This window comes from Bombina bombina, chromosome 11 (assembly GCF_027579735.1).
Source record: "Bombina bombina isolate aBomBom1 chromosome 11, aBomBom1.pri, whole genome shotgun sequence".
NCBI lineage: Eukaryota > Metazoa > Chordata > Amphibia > Anura > Bombinatoridae > Bombina > Bombina bombina.
The window spans coordinates 3,051,154-3,068,185 of record NC_069509.1 but is presented as its reverse complement, the minus strand read 5'-3'; the positions used below and the strand labels follow the sequence as shown (position 1 = coordinate 3,068,185).

The 17,032-nt window shown below is 46.7% G+C and overlaps 1 protein-coding gene across 1 annotated transcript in view; it reads left to right on the top strand.

Moving 5' to 3' along the window:
- Positions 1-3,310: 3,310 nt before the first annotated feature.
- RPUSD4 (RNA pseudouridine synthase D4) overlaps positions 3,311-17,032 on the top strand; it is a 99,809-nt gene continuing 86,087 nt past the window's right edge. The window contains exons 1-4 of the mRNA XM_053694826.1: positions 3,311-3,494; positions 9,113-9,215; positions 9,573-9,774; positions 9,841-9,934. Of these exons, the coding sequence (XP_053550801.1) occupies positions 3,396-3,494; positions 9,113-9,215; positions 9,573-9,774; positions 9,841-9,934 (498 nt within the window). The 5' untranslated portion in view covers positions 3,311-3,395. The remainder of the gene's footprint in view (positions 3,495-9,112; positions 9,216-9,572; positions 9,775-9,840; positions 9,935-17,032) is intronic.

The window sequence follows — 17,032 nt, the reverse complement described above, 5'->3', positions numbered from 1 at the left end:
TAGAAGGGGGGCTACAGAGAGGAGGGGCTAATTGTGATAGGAGGGGCTACAGAGAGGAGGGGCTAACTGTGATAGAAGGAGTGGCTACAGATAGGAGCTAACTGTGATAGGAGAAGGGGCTACAGAGAGGAGGAGCTAATTGTGACAGGGGGAGGGGCTACATAGAGGAGGAGCTAACTGTGATAGGTGGGGGGCTACAGAGAGGAGGCGCTAACTGTGATAGGAGGGGGGCTACAGAGAGGAGGAGCTAACTGTGATAGGAAAAGGGGCTACAGAGAAGAGGGGTTAACTGTGATAGGAAAAGGGGCTACAGAGAGGAGGGGCTAACTGTGATAGGAGGGGGGCTACAGAGAGGAGGAGCTAACTGTGATAGGAGGGGGCTACAGAGAAGAGGGGTTAACTGTGATAGGAAAAGGGGCTACAGAGAGGAGGGGCTAACTGTGAAAGGAGGAGGGTCTATAGAGAGGAGGAGCTGATAGGAGGAGGAGCTACATAGAGGAGGAGCTAACTAACAGGGGGAGGGGCTACAAAGAGGAGGAGCTAGCTGACAGAAGGAGGGGCTACAGGCAGGAGGAGCTAACTTACGGGGAGGGGCTACATAGAGGAGGAGCTATCTGTGATAGGAGGGGGGCTACAGAGAGGAGGAGCTAACTGTGATAGGAGGAGGGGCTACAGAGAGGGGGCTAACTGTGACAGGGGAGGGGCTACAGAGAGGAGGAGCTGACAGGAGGAGGGCTACATAGAGGAGGAGCTAACTGTGATAGGAGGAGGGGCTACAGAGAGGAGGAGCTAACTGTGATAGGAGGGGGCTACAGAGAGGAGGAGCTAACTGTGATAGGAGGGGCTACAGAGAGGAGGGCCTAACTGATGGGGAGGGGCTACATAGGGGAGGAGCTTACTGTGATTGGAGGGGGGCTACAGAGAGGAGGCGCTAACTGTTATAGGAGGAGTAGCTACAGAGAGGAGGAGCTAACTGTGATAGGAGGGGAGGCTACAGAGAGGATGAGCTAACTATGATAGAAGGGGGGCTACAGCGAGGAGGAGCTAACTGTGATAGGAGGGGCTACAAAGAGGAGGAGCTAGCTGACAGAAGGAGGGGCTACAGGTAGGGGGAGCTAACTATGATAGGAGGATGGGCTACAGACAGGAGGAGCTAACTTACGGGGAGGGGCTACATAGAGGAGGAGCTATCTGTGATAGGAGGGGGCTACAGAGAGGAGGAGCTAACTGTGATAGGAGGAGGGGCTACAGAGAGGGGGGCTAACTGTGACAGGGGAGGGGCTACAGAGAGGAGGAGCTGACAGGAGGAGGGGCTACATAGAGGAGGAGCTAACTGTGATAGGAGGAGGGGCTACAGAGAGGAGGAGCTAACTGTGATAGAGGGGGCTACAGAGAGGAGGGGCTAACTGTGATAGGAGGGGCTACAGAGAGGAGGGCCTAACTGATGGGGAGGGGGCTACATAGGGGAGGAGCTTACTGTGATTGGAGGGGGGCTACAGAGAGGAGGCGCTAACTGTTATAGGAGGAGTAGCTACAGAGAGGAGGAGCTAACTGTGATAGGAGGGGAGGCTACAGAGAGAATGAGCTAACTATGATAGAAGGGGGGCTACAGCGAGGAGGAGCTAACTGTGATAGGAGGGGCTACACAGAGGAGGAGCTAACTGTGATAGGAGGGGAGGCTACAGAGAGGATGAGCTAACTGATAGAAGGGGGGCTACAGAGAGGAGGGGCTAATTGTGATAGGAGGGGCTACAGAGAGGAGGGCTAACTGTGATAGAAGGAGTGGCTACAGATAGGAGCTAACTGTGATAGGAGAAGGGGCTACAGAGAGGAGGAGCTAATTGTGACAGGGGGAGGGGCTACATAGAGGAGGAGCTAACTGTGATAGGAGGGGGGCTACAGAGAGGAGGCGCTAACTGTGATAGGAGGGGGGCTACAGAGAGGAGGAGCTAACTGTGATAGGAAAAGGGGCTACAGAGAAGAGGGGTTAACTGTGATAGGAAAAGGGGCTACAGAGAGGAGGGGCTAACTGTGATAGGAGGGGGGCTACAGAGAGGAGGAGCTAACTGTGATAGGAAAAGGGGCTACAGAGAAGAGGGGTTAACTGTGATAGGAAAAGGGGCTACAGAGAGGAGGGGCTAACTGTGATAGGAGGGGGGCTACAGAGAGGAGGGGCTAACTGTGATTGGAGGAGGTGCTACAGAGAGGAGGGGCTAACTGTGATAGGAGGAGGGGCTACAGAGAGGAGGGGCTAACTGTGATAGGAGGGGGGCTACAGAGAAGAGGAGCTAACTGTGATAGGAGGGGCTAACTGGGATAGGAGGGGGGCTACAGAGAGGAGAAGCTAACTGATAGGATGAGGGGCTACAGAGAGGAGGGGCTAACTGTGATAGAAAGGGGGGCTACAGAGAGAAGGGGGTTAACTGTGATAGGAGGAGGGCTACAGAGAGGAGGGGCTAACTGTGATAGGAGGAAGGGCTACAGAGAGGAGGGGCTAACTGTGATAGGAGGGGGTGCTAACTGTGATAGGAAGGGGGCTACAGAGAGGAGGGGCTAACTGTGATAGGAGGAAGGGCTACAGAGAGGAGGGGCTAACTGTGATAGGAGGGGGGTGCTAACTGTGATAGGAAGGGGGCTACAGAGAGGAGGGAGCTAACGGTGAACTAACTGTGATAGGAGGGGCTACAGAGAGGAGGGGCTAACTTTTATAGGAGGGGGCTACAGAGAGGAGGGGGCTAACTGTGATAGGAGGAGGGGCTAACTTTGATAGGAGGGGGGCTACAGAGAGGAGGAGCTAACTGTGATAGGAGGAGGGGCTACAGAGAGGAGGAGCTAACTGATAGGAGGAAGGGCTACAGAGAGGAGGGGCTAACTGTGATAGGAGGAAGGGCTACAGAGAGGAGGGGCTAACTGTGATAGGAGGAGGGGCTACAGAGAGGAGGGGCTAACTGTGATAGGAAAAAGGGCTACAGAGAGGAGGGGCTAACTGTGATAGGAGGGGGTGCTAACTGTGATAGGAAGGGGGCTACAGAGAGGAGGAGCTAACGGTGAACTAACTGTGATAGGAGGGGCTACAGAGAGGAGGGGCTAACTGTGATAGGAGGAGGGGCTACAGAGAGGAGGGGCTAACTGAAAGAGGGGGGTTCTATGCAAGAGAGAAATAAAGAAATGAAAATGATTTCACAGAATATCACAGTAGCCGCTATACCGGGCAGGTTTGATTATAGTGAGCACTTACAGTAACACCGGGTCACTGCAGCATTAAATATGGCGACATCAGCCTCAATTAACACCAATTACTGCAATTCCTCGAAAACTCCCAACCTACGTCACTTCCGGTGACTCTTCTAGCAGGTGCCACTAGTAAAGATGGCGGCTACCATTGCTTTGTAAAGATGGCGGCGTCTGGTATTTCACGTGCAGCCCGAGTGCTGGCAGAAAAGATCCGATCAGAGAAAACATTTCCTAGAAAAGAGAGAACAGACAGAGAGAAGGTAACGCTGGTACAGCCTTGTGCCCATCTCACTGCCAGCCCCTGTGCCCATCTCACTGCCAGCCTTGGTGCCCTTGTGATCATCTCATTGCCAGCCCTGCTGCCCCGTGCCCATCTCACTGCCAGCCCCTGTGCCCATCTCACTGCCAGCCCCTGTGCCCATCTCACTGCCAGCCCCTGTGTCCATCTCACTGCCAGCCCCTGTGTCCATCTCACTGCCAGCCCCTGTGCCCATCTCACTGCCAGCCTTGGTGCCCTTGTGATCATCTCATTGCCAGCCCTGCCGCCCATTTCACTGCCAGCCCTGCCGCCCTTCTGTCTATCTCACTGCCAGCCCCTGTGCCCATCTCACTGCCAGCCTTGGTGCCATTGTGATCATCTTATTGCCAGCCCTGCCATCCTTGTGCCCATCTCACTGCCAGCCTTGCCGCCCATCTAACTGCCAGCCCTGCCGCCCTTCTGACTATCTCACTGCCAGCCCCTGTGCCCATCTCACTGCCAGCCCTTGGTTCCCTTGTGATCATCTCATTGCCAGCCCTGCCGTCCTTGTGCCCATCTCACTGCCAGCCTTGCCGCCCATCTAACTGCCAGCCCTGCCTCCCTTCTGTCCATCTCACTGCCAGCCCTGCCGCCCTTCTGTCTATCTCACTGCCAGCCCTGGTGCCCTTGTGATCACCTTACTGCCAGCCCTGCTGCCCCTGTGCCCATCGCACTGCCAGCCCTGCTGCCCCTGTGCCCATCGCACTGCCAGCCCTGCTGCCCCTGTGCCCATCGCACTGCCAGCCCTGCTGCCCCTGTGCCCATCGCACTGCCAGCCCTGCTGCCTCTGTGCCTATCGCACTGCCAGCCCTGCTGCCCATCTCATTACCAGCCCTGTCACCCCGGTGCATTGGTACCTCACTGTAGCCATCACTTTGCCAGCATTGGTACCCCCCCCTGTAGCCCATCACTTTGCCAGCATTGGTACCCCCCCCCTGTAGCCATCACTTTGCCAGCATTGGTACCCCCCCTGTAGCCATCACTTTGCCAGCATTGGTACCCCCCTGTAGTCATCACTGGGCCAGCATTGGTACCTCACTGTAGCCATCACTTTGCCAGCATTGGTACCCCCCTGTAGCCATCACGTTTCCAGCATTGGTACCCCCCTGTAGCCATCACTTTGCCAGCATTGGTACCCCCCTGTAGCCATCACTTTGCCAGCATTGGTACCCCCCTGTAGTCATCACTGGGCCAGCATTGGTACCTCACTGTAGCCATCACTTTGCCAGCATTGGTACCCCCCCTGTAGCCATCACGTTTCCAGCATTGGTACCCCCCTGTAGCCATCACTTTGCCAGCATTGGTACCCCCCTGTAGTCATCACTTTGCCAGCATTGGTACCTCACTGTAGTCATCACTTTGCCAGAATTGGTACCCGCCTCTAGTCATCACTTTGCCAGCATTGGCACCTCACTGTAGTCATCACTTTGCCAGCATTGGTACCCGCCTGTAGCCATCACTTTGCGAGCATTGGTACCTGCCTGTAGCCATCACTTTGCCAGCATTGGTACCTCACTGTAGCCATCACTTTGCCAGCATTGGTACCCCCCTGTAGCCATCACTTTGCCAGCATTAGTACCCCCCTGTAGCCATCACTTTGCCAGCGGTCACACACATTTCCAGTCCTGGTACCCACCGTTAAAGTGATATTAAACCCAAACATTTTCTTGTATGATTCAGACAGAACATATAATTTTAAATAAAAATTTCCAGTTTACTTCTATTATCAAATGTAGGAGTTACAAATATCTCTCACTGTCAAGTTGGTCACAACAGAGGCGCCACTATAAGGCCATAGATAGAGAATCATACATCCAATTCACTGAAACACCAAGAACAGTGAAGGCGCTCCAATAGCAAAGTATCTCTATTGTAGGCTAAATGACCCTCCTAAGTTGTTCTCCCAAAGGAAGGAAACGCATGGGTGATTGTAGAGCTCCCCAGCTCGCTCACCTCCAGTAACTAAACCATAGCGTGTCCCACAATTGTACGGTGAAGCAAACACCCAGGATTCACATCCATGATTTTAAACGATCCTTCCAACTCACTTGGGGGTTATTTATAAAAAGCACTAGACTTCAAAATGTTGTTAAAAACAAATAACTTGTTTAGCAATAGTAATGGTAAAGTTTCTTCAAGCAGAATGTTATTAGCAAATTAGCTTTGTTCCCAAGACTTTCTGTGCTGAAGAGATACCTAGGTAGCACCTGGTGCACCAGGTGCTGCCATCTAGTGCTCTTGCAAATGCGTAGCAAAACTGCTGCCATCTAGTGCTCTTGCAAAACTGCTGCCATCTAGTGCTCTTGCAAATGCACAGCAAAACTGCTGCCATCTAGTGCTCTTGCAAAACTGCTGCCATCTAGTGCTCTTGCAAATGCACAGCAAAACTGCTGCCCTCTAGTGCTCTTGCAAATGCATAGCAAAACTGCTGCCATCTAGTACTCTTGCAAATGCATAGCAAAACTGCTGCCATCTAGTGCTCTCGCAAAACTGCTGCCATCTAGTACTCTTGCAAATGCATAGCAAAACTGCTGCCATCTAGTGCTCTCGCAAAACTGCTGCCATCTAGTGCTCTTGCAAATGCACAGCAAAACTGCTGCCATCTAGTGCTCTCGCAAAACTGCTGCCATCTAGTGCTCTTGCAAATGCATAGCAAAACTGCTGCCCTCTAGTGCTCTTGCAAATGCATAGCAAAACTGCTGCCCTCTAGTGCTCTTGCAAAACTGCTGCCATCTAGTGCTCTTGCAAAACTGCTGCCATCTAGTGCTCTTGCAAATGCATAGCAAAACTGCTGTCCTCTAGTGCTCTTGCAAAACTGCTGCCATCTAGTGCTCTTGCAAATGCACAGCAAAACTGCTGCCATCTAGTGCTCTCGCAAAACTGCTGCCCTCTAGTGCTCTTGCAAATGCATAGCAAAACTGCTGCCATCTAGTGCTCTCGCAAAAACTGCTGCCCTCTAGTGCTCTTGCAAATGCATAGCAAAACTGCTGCCCTCTAGTGCTCTTGCAAATGCATAGCAAAACTGCTGCCCTCTAGTGCTCTTGCAAAACTGCTGCCATCTAGTGCTCTTGCAAAACTGCTGCCATCTAGTACTCTTGCAAATGCATAGCAAAGCTGCTGCCATCTAGTGCTCTTGCAAATGCATAGCAAAACTGCTGCCCTCTAGTGCTCTTGCAAATGCATAGCAAAACTGCTGCCCTCTAGTGCTCTTGCAAAACTGCTGCCCTCTAGTGCTCTTGCAAAACTGCTGCATCTAGTACTCTTGCAAATGCATAGCAAAGCTGCTGCCATCTAGTGCTCTTGCAAATGCATAGCAAAACTGCCTGCCCTCTAGTGCTCTTGCAAAACTGCTGCCATCTAGTGCTCTTGCAAATGCACAGCAAAACTGCTGCCATCTAGTGCTCTTGCAAATGCACAGCAAAACTGCTGCCATCTAGTACTCTTGCAAATGCATAGCAAAACTGCTGCCCTCTAGTGCTCTTGCAAATGCACAGCAAAACTGCTGCCCTCTAGTGCTCTTGCAAAACTGCTGCCATCTAGTGCTCTTGCAAATGCATAGCAAAACTGCTGCCATGTAGTGCTCTCGCAAAACTGCTGCCATCTAGTGCTCTTGCAAATGCATAGCAAAACTGCTGCCATCTAGTGCTCTCGCAAACTGCTGCATCTAGTGCTCTTGCAAATGCACAGCAAAACTGCTGCCCTCTAGTGCTCTTGCAAAACTGCTGCCATCTAGTGCTCTTGCAAATGCATAGCAAAACTGCTGCCATGTAGTGCTCTCGCAAAACTGCTGCCATCTAGTGCTCTTGCAAATGCATAGCAAAACTGCTGCCATCTAGTGCTCTCGCAAAACTGCTGCCATCTAGTGCTCTTGCAAATGCACAGCAAAACTGCTGCCCTCTAGTGCTCTTGCAAATGCACAGCAAAACTGCTGCCCTCTAGTGCTCTTGCAAATGCACAGCAAAACTGCTGCCATCTAGTGCTCTTGCAAATGCACAGCAAAACTGCTGCCATCTAGTGCTCTTGCAAATGCACAGCAAAACTGCTGCCCTCTAGTGCTCTTGCAAATGCACAGCAAAACTGCTGCCCTCTAGTGCTCTTGCAAATGCACAGCAAAACTGCTGCCCTCTAGTGCTCTTGCAAAACTGCTGCCATCTAGTGCTCTTGCAAATGCATAGCAAAACTGCTGCCCTCTAGTGCTCTTGCAAATGCACAGCAAAACTGCTGCCATCTAGTGCTCTTGCAAATGCATAGCAAAACTGCTGCCATCTAGTGCTCTCGCAAAACTGCTGCCATCTAGTGCTCTCGCAAAACTGCTGCCATCTAGTGCGCTCGCAAAACTGCTGCCATCTAGTGCTCTCGCAAAACTGCTGCCATCTAGTGCTCTTGCAAATGCACAGCAAAACTGCTGCCATCTAGTGCTCTCGCAAATCTGCTGCCATCTAGTGCTCTTGCAAATGCATAGCAAAACTGCTGCCCTCTAGTGCTCTTGCAAATGCATAGCAAAACTGCTGCCCTCTAGTGCTCTTGCAAAACTGCTGCCATCTAGTGCTCTTGCAAATGCATAGCAAAACTGCTGCCCTCTAGTGCTCTTGCAAAACTGCTGCCATCTAGTGCTCTTGCAAATGCACAGCAAAACTGCTGCCATCTAGTGCTCTCACAAAACTGCTGCCCTCTAGTGCTCTTGCAAATGCACAGCAAAACTGCTGCCATCTAGTGCTCTCGCAAAACTGCTGCCCTCTAGTGCTCTTGCAAATGCACAGCAAAACTGCTGCCATCTAGTGCTCTCGCAAAACTGCTGCCATCTAGTTCTCTTGCAAATGCACAGCAAAACTGCTGCCCTCTAGTGCTCTTGCAAATGCACAGCAAAACTGCTGCCATCTAGTGCTCTTGCAAATGCATAGCAAAACTGCTGCCATCTAGTGCTCTTGCAAAACTGCTGCCCTCTAGTGCTCTTGCAAATGCATAGCAAAACTGCTGCATCTAGTGCTCTCGCAAAACTGCTGCCCTCTAGTGCTCTTGCAAAACTGCTGCCCTCTAGTGCTCTTGCAAAACTGCTGCCATCTAGTGCTCTTGCAAAACTGCTGCCCTCTAGTGCTCTTGCAAAACTGCTGCCCTCTAGTGCTCTTGCAAAACTGCTGCCATCTAGTGCTCTCGCAAAACTGCTGCCCTCTAGTGCTCTTGCAAAACTGCTGCCCTCTAGTGCTCTTGCAAAACTGCTGCCCTCTAGTGCTCTTGCAAAACTGCTGCCATCTAGTGCTCTTGCAAAACTGCTGCCATCTAGTGCTCTTGCAAAACTGCTGCCATCTAGTGCTCTTGCAAAACTGCTGCCATCTAGTGCTCCATACACATGCACACTCCTAAGCTTATGTCCCTGCTTTTCAGCAAGAGATGCCAAGAGGACGAAGAAAAATTCATAATAGAAGTAAACTAGAAAGTTGTTTAAAATGATCTGCTCTATCTGAATCATAAAAGAAAAACAATTGGGGTTTCATATCCCTTTAATTCTTTATCCCTTCATAGCTTCACACTCTTAAGGTTTTCCCACTGAAGCCCGAGACTTTGTTTTACCTTCTCTCCCAGAATCCTCCCCTTCATGTGTCACTGCGAGGATTAAAGAGTCGAATTGTGAAGGAAAAGTCCGATCTGGTCCTGATAAACAAACCTACTGGATTGTCTGTGCACGGTAAGTCTCCAAGAAGGTGGTGAATAAGTGACAGTAAGTGCCCCAGAGGAACATCATGGGGGTGACTGACCGACTCGGGGGTGACTGACCGACTCTGGGGTGGGATTTTCTGTGTCTCTCCTCGCTTGTGCGCTCTCTGCGGCACGGCTCCCCTGGCAGCGCCCCCCTCTCTGCGGCACGGCTCCCCTGGCAGCGCCCCCCTCTCTGCGGCACGGCTCCCCTGGCAGCGCCCCCCTCTCTGCGGCACGGCTCCCCTGCAGCGCCCCCCCTCTCTGCGGCACGGCTCCCCTGGCAGCGCTCCCCCTCTCTGCGGCACGGCTCCCCTGGCAGCGTCCCTCATTATGGTTTATTTTCTAGGTGGCCCTGATGTACAATACAGTGTAGCATCTCTACTTCCAGCGCTCGCACAAAAACTGTTTGGGAGAGGTGCAGAGCCGCTGAGACTTTGCCATAGATTAGACAGAAACACCAGCGGAGCGCTAATCCTGGCCCGGAGTGAGGAAGCCGCTCACCATGTGCAGGAGCTCCTGCGAGAGCACAAAGCACAGAGGGTCTATTGGTGAGTGAAGGCATAGAGGGGCAAGGGAGTGACAAGGATCGGGATTACAGTTGTGTCTTGTTACAGGGCTCTGTGCCTCGGGGTTCCTTCTCCTCTGGAGGGAATTGTGGACATTCCAATAATAGAGCGTGTGACCCCCGGACCACAGAAGCACTACAAGGTAATAATATTCATTTATAAAGCGCCAAGAGATTCCCGCATCGCTGGCCATGGGTACAAATATAAAAATACAATATAGAAAAGACACCAAAGTTCAACAAACAAATACAGGTGGAATTGAGGGCCCTGTTCCCGTGGGAACTTACAATCTAGATAATATACGTGTGTTATATCAGTAGTGCCAGTGTGTGTGTGTTATATCAGTAGTGACAGTGTGTGTGTTATATCAGTAGTGACAGTGTGTGTGTTATATCAGTAGTGACAGTGTGTGTGTTATATCAGTAGTGACAGTGTGTGTGTTATATCAGTAGTGCCAGTGTGTGTTATATCAGTAGTGACAGTGTGTGTGTTATATCAGTAGTGACAGTGTGTGTGTTATATCAGTAGTGACAGCGTGTGTTATATCAGTAGTGCCAGTGTGTATGTTATATCAGTAGTGACAGTGTGTGTGTTATATCAGTAGTGCCAGTGTGTGTGTTATATCAGTAGTGACAGTGTGTGTTATATCAGTAGTGCCAGTGTGTATGTTATATCAGTAGTGACAGTGTGTGTGTTATATCAGTAGTGCCAGTGTGTGTGTTATATCAGTAGTGACAGTGTGTGTGTTATATCAGTAGTGACAGTGTGTGTGTTATATCAGTAGTGCCAGTGTGTGTTATATCAGTAGTGACAGTGTGTGTGTTATATCAGTAGTGACAGTGTGTGTGTTATATCAGTAGTGACAGCGTGTGTTATATCAGTAGTGACAGTGTGTGTTATATCAGTAGTGACAGTGTGTGTTATATCAGTAGTGACAGTGTGTGTGTTATATCAGTAGTGCCAGTGTGTGTGTTATATCAGTAGTGCCAGTGTGTGTGTTATATCAATAGTGACAGTGTGTGTTATATCAGTAGTGACAGTGTGTGTTATATCAGTAGTGACAGTGTATGTGTTATATCAGTAGTGACAGTGTGTGTGTTATATCAGTAGTGACAGTGTGTGTTATATCAGTAGTGACAGTGTGTGTGTTATATCAGTAGTGACAGTGTGTGTTATATCAGTAGTGACAGCGTGTGTTATATCAGTAGTGACAGTGTGTGTTATATCAGTAGTGACAGTGTGTGTGTTATATCAGTAGTGACAGTGTGTGTGTTATATCAGTAGTGCCAGTGTGTGTGTTATATCAGTAGTGCCAGTGTGTGTGTTATATCAGTAGTGACAGTGTGTGTGTTATATCTGTAGTGAGAGTGTGTGTTATATCAGTAGTGACAGTGTGTGTTATATCAGTAGTGCCAGTGTGTGTGTTATATCAGTAGTGCCAGTGTGTGTGTTATATCAGTAGTGCCAGTGTGTGTTATATCAGTAGTGACAGTGTGTGTTATATCAGTAGTGACAGTGTGTGTGTTATATCAGTAGTGACAGCGTGTGTGTTATATCAGTAGTGACAGTGTGTGTTATATCAGTAGTGACAGTGTGTGTGTTATATCAGTAGTGACAGTGTGTGTGTTATATCAGTGACAGTGTGTGTGTTATATCAGTAGTGACAGTGTGTGTGTTATATCAGTAGTGACAGTGTGTGTTATATCAGTAGTGACAGTGTGTGTGTTATATCAGTAGTGCCAGTGTGTGTTATATCCGTAGTGACAGTGTGTGTGTTTATATCAGTAGTGACAGTGTGTGTGTTATATCAGTAGTGACAGTGTGTTATATCAGTAGTGACAGTGTGTTATATCAGTAGTGACAGTGTGTTATATCAGTAGTGACAGTGTGTTATATCAGTAGTGACAGTGTGTGTTATATCAGTAGTGACAGTGTGTGTGTTATATCAGTAGTGACAGTGTGTGTGTTATATCAGTAGTGACAGTGTGTGTGTTATATCAGTAGTGACAGTGTGTGTTATATCAGTAGTGACAGTGTGTGTTATATCAGTAGTGACAGTGTGTGTGTTATATCAGTAGTGACAGTGTGTGTGTTATATCAGTAGTGACAGCGTGTGTGTTATATCAGTAGTGCCAGTGTGTGTGTTATATCAGTAGTGACAGTGTGTGTTATATCAGTAGTGCCAGTGTGTATGTTATATCAGTAGTGACAGTGTGTGTGTTATATCAGTAGTGCCAGTGTGTGTGTTATATCAGTAGTGCCAGTGTGTGTGTTATATCAGTAGTGCCAGTGTGTGTGTTATATCAGTAGTGACAGTGTGTGTTATATCAGTAGTGACAGTGTGTGTGTTATATCAGTAGTGACAGTGTGTGTGTTATATCAGTAGTGACAGCGTGTGTTATATCAGTAGTGACAGTGTGTGTTATATCAGTAGTGACAGTGTGTGTTATATCAGTAGTGACAGTGTGTGTGTTATATCAGTAGTGCCAGTGTGTGTGTTATATCAGTAGTGCCAGTGTGTGTGTTATATCAATAGTGACAGTGTGTGTTATATCAGTAGTGACAGTGTGTGTTATATCAGTAGTGACAGTGTGTGTGTTATATCAGTAGTGACAGTGTGTGTGTTATATCAGTAGTGACAGTGTGTGTGTTATATCAGTAGTGACAGTGTGTGTGTTATATCAGTAGTGACAGTGTGTGTTATATCAGTAGTGACAGTGTGTGTGTTATATCAGTAGTGACAGTGTGTGTGTTATATCAGTAGTGACAGTGTGTGTTATATCAGTAGTGACAGTGTGTGTGTTATATCAGTAGTGACAGTGTGTGTGTTATATCAGTAGTGACAGTGTGTGTGTTATATCAGTAGTGACAGGGTGTGTGTTATATCAGTAGTGACAGTGTGTGTTATATCAGTAGTGACAGTGTGTGTGTTATATCAGTAGTGACAGTGTGTGTGTTATATCAGTAGTGACAGTGTGTGTGTTATATCAGTAGTGACAGTGTGTGTGTTATATCAGTAGTGACAGTGTGTGTGTTATATCAGTAGTGACAGTGTGTGTGTTATATCAGTAGTGACAGTGTGTGTGTTATATCAGTAGTGCCAGTGTGTGTGTTATATCAGTAGTGCCAGTGTGTGTGTTATATCAGTAGTGACAGTGTGTGTGTTATATCAGTAGTGACAGTGTGTGTGTTATATCAGTAGTGACAGTGTGTGTGTTATATCAGTAGTGACAGTGTGTGTGTTATATCAGTAGTGCCAGTGTGTGTTTATATCAGTAGTGCCAGTGTGTGTGTTATATCAGTAGTGACAGTGTGTGTGTTATATCAGTAGTGACAGTGTGTGTGTTATATCAGTAGTGACAGCGTGTGTGTTATATCAGTAGTGACAGTGTGTGTTATATCAGTAGTGACAGTGTGTGTGTGTTATATCAGTAGTGACAGTGTGTGTTATATCAGTAGTGACAGTGTGTGTGTTATATCAGTAGTGACAGTGTGTGTTTATATCAGTAGTGACAGCGTGTGTTATATCAGTAGTGACAGTGTGTGTGTTATATCAGTAGTGACAGTGTGTGTGTTATATCAGTAGTGACAGTGTGTGTGTTATATCAGTAGTGACAGTGTGTGTGTTATATCAGTAGTGACAGTGTGTGTGTTATATCAGTAGTGACAGTGTGTGTGTTATATCAGTAGTGACACTGTGTGTTATATCAGTAGTGCCAGTGTGTGTGTTATATCAGTAGTGACAGTCGTGTGTTTATATCAGTAGTGACAGGTGTGTGTATATCAGTAGTGACAGTGTGTGTGTTATATCAGTAGTGACAGTGTGTGTTATATCAGTTGTGACAGGTGTGTGTGTTATATCAGTAGTGCCAGTGTGTGTGTTATATCAGTAGTGCCCAGGTGTGTGTGTTATATCAGTAGTGACAGTGTGTGTTATATCAGTAGTGACAGTGTGTGTGTTATATCAGTAGTGCCCATGTGTGGGTGTTATATCAGTAGTGCCAGTGTGTGTGTTTATATCAGTAGTGACAGTGTGTGTGTTATATCAGTAGTGACAGTGTGTGTGTTATATCAGTAGTGACAGTGTGTGTGTTATATCAGTAGTGCCAGTGTGTGTGTTATATCAGTAGTGACAGTGTGTTATATCAGTAGTGACAGTGTGTGTTTATATCAGTAGTGACAGTGTGTGTGTTATATCAGTAGTGGACAGTGGTGTGTTATATCAGTAGTGACAGTGTGTGTTATATCAGTAGTGACAGTTGTGTGTTATATCAGTAGTGCCAGTGTGTGTTTATATCAGTGTGTCAGTGTGTGTTTATATCAGTAGTGCCACGTGTGTTATATCAGTAGTGACAGTGTGTTATATCAGTAGTGACAGTGTGTGTGTTATATCAGTAGTGACAGTGTGTGTGTTATATCATAAGTGACAGTGTGTGTGTTATATCCAGTAGTGACAGTGTGTGTGTTATATCAGTAGTGACAGTGTGTGTGTTATATCAGTAGTGACAGTGTGTGTGTATATCAGTAGTGACAGTGTGTTATATCAGTAGTGCCAGTGTGTTATATCAGTAGTGACAGCGTGTGTGTTATATCAGTAGTGACAGTGTGTGTTATATCAGTAGTGACAGTGTGTGTGTTATATCAGTAGTGACAGTGTGTGTGTTATATCAGTTGTGACAGTGTGTGTGTGTTATATCAGTAGTGACAGCGTGTGTTATATCAGTAGTGACAGCGTGTGTTATATCAGTAGTGACAGTGTGTGTGTTATATCAGTAGTGCCAGTGTGTGTTATATCAGTAGTGACAGTGTGTGTGTTATATCAGTAGTGACAGTGTGTGTGTTATATCAGTATGACAGTGTGTGTGTTATATCAGTAGTGACATGTGGTGTGTTATATCAGTAGTGACAGTGTGTGTGTTATATCAGTAGTGACAGTTGTGTGTTATATCAGTAGTGACAGCGTGTGTTATATCAGTAGTGACAGCGTGTGTTATATCAGTAGTGCCAGCTGTGTGTTTATATCAGTAGTGCCAGTGTGTGTGTTATATCAGTAGTGACAGTGTGTGTGTTATATCAGTAGTGACAGTGTGTGTGTTATATCAGTAGTGACAGTGTGTGTGTTATATCAGTAGTGCCAGTGTGTGTTATATCAGTAGTGACAGCGTGTGTGTTATATCAGTAGTGACAGCGTGTGTGTTATATCAGTAGTGACAGTGTGTGTGTTATATCAGTAGTGGCAGTGTGTGTTATATCAGTAGTGACAGTGTGTGTGTTATATCAGTAGTGGCAGTGTGTGTGTTATATCAGTAGTGACAGTGTGTGTGTTATATCAGTAGTGACAGCGTGTGTTATATCAGTAGTGACAGCGTGTGTGTTATATCAGTAGTGACAGTGTGTTATATCAGTAGTGACAGTGTGTGTTTATATCAGTAGTGACAGTGTGTGTTATATCAGTAGTGACAGTGTGTGTGTTATATCAGTAGTGACAGTGTGTGTTATATCAGTAGTGACAGTGTGTGTTATATGAGTAGTGCCAGTGTGTGTGTTATATCAGTAGTGACAGTGTGTGTTATATCAGTAGTGACAGTGTGTGTGTTATATCAGTAGTGACAGCGTGTGTGTTATATCAGTAGTGACAGTGTGTGTGTTATATCAGTAGTGACAGTGTTTGTGTTATATCAGTAGTGACTGTGTGTGTGTTATATCAGTAGTGACAGTGTGTGTTATATCAGTAGTGACAGTGTGTGTGTTATATCAGTAGTGCCAGTGTGTGTGTTATATCAGTAGTGACAGTGTGTGTTATATCAGTAGTGACAGTGTGTGTGTTATATCAGTAGTGACAGTGTGTGTGTTATATCAGTAGTGACAGCGTGTGTTATATCAGTAGTGACAGTGTGTGTGTTATATCAGTAGTGACAGTGTGTGTGTTATATCAGTAGTGACAGTGTGTTATATCAGTAGTGACAGCGTGTGTGTTATATCAGTAGTGACAGCGTGTGTGTTATATCAGTAGTGACAGTGTGTGTTATATCAGTAGTGACAGTGTGTGTGTTATATCAGTAGTGACAGTGTGTGTTATATCAGTAGTGACAGTGTGTGTGTTATATCAGTAGTGACAGTGTGTGTGTTATATCAGTAGTGCCAGTGTGTGTTATATCAGTAGTGACAGTGTGTGTTATATCAGTAGTGACAGTGTGTGTTATATCAGTAGTGACAGTGTGTGTTATATCAGTAGTGACAGTGTGTGTGTTATATCAGTAGTGACAGTGTGTGTGTTATATCAGTAGTGACAGTGTGTTATATCAGTAGTGACAGTGTGTGTGTTATATCAGTAGTGACAGTGTGTGTTATATCAGTAGTGACAGTGTGTGTGTTATATCAGTAGTGACAGTGTGTGTGTTATATCAGTAGTGACAGTGTGTGTGTTATATCAGTAGTGACAGTGTGTGTTATATCAGTAGTGACAGCGTGTGTGTTATATCAGTAGTGACAGCGTGTGTGTTATATCAGTAGTGCCAGTGTGTGTGTTATATCAGTAGTGCCAGTGTGTGTGTTATATCAGTAGTGACAGTGTGTGTGTTATATCAGTAGTGACAGTGTGTGTGTTATATCAGTAGTGACAGTGTGTGTGTTATATCAGTAGTGCCAGTGTGTGTGTTATATCAGTAGTGACAGTGTGTGTGTTATATCAGTAGTGACAGTGTGTGTTATATCAGTAGTGACAGGTGTGTGTTATATCAGTAGTGACAGTGTGTGTTATATCAGTAGTGACAGTGTGTGTGTTATATCAGTAGTGACAGTGTGTGTTATATCAGTAGTGACAGTGTGTGTGTTATATCAGTAGTGACAGTGTGTGTGTTATATCAGTAGTGACAGCGTGTGTTATATCAGTAGTGACAGTGTGTGTGTTATATCAGTAGTGACAGTGTGTGTTATATCAGTAGTGACAGTGTGTGTGTTATATCAGTAGTGACAGTGTGTGTGTTATATCAGTAGTGACAGTGTGTGTGTTATATCAGTAGTGACAGTGTGTGTGTTATATCAGTAGTGACAGTGTGTGTGTTATATCAGTAGTGACAGTGTGTGTGTTATATCAGTAGTGACAGTGTGTGTTATATCAGTAGTGACAGTGTGTGTGTTATATCAGTAGTGACAGTGTGTGTGTTATATCAGTAGTGACAGTGTGTGTTATATCAGTAGTGCCAGTGTGTGTTATATCAGTAGTGACAGCGTGTGTGTT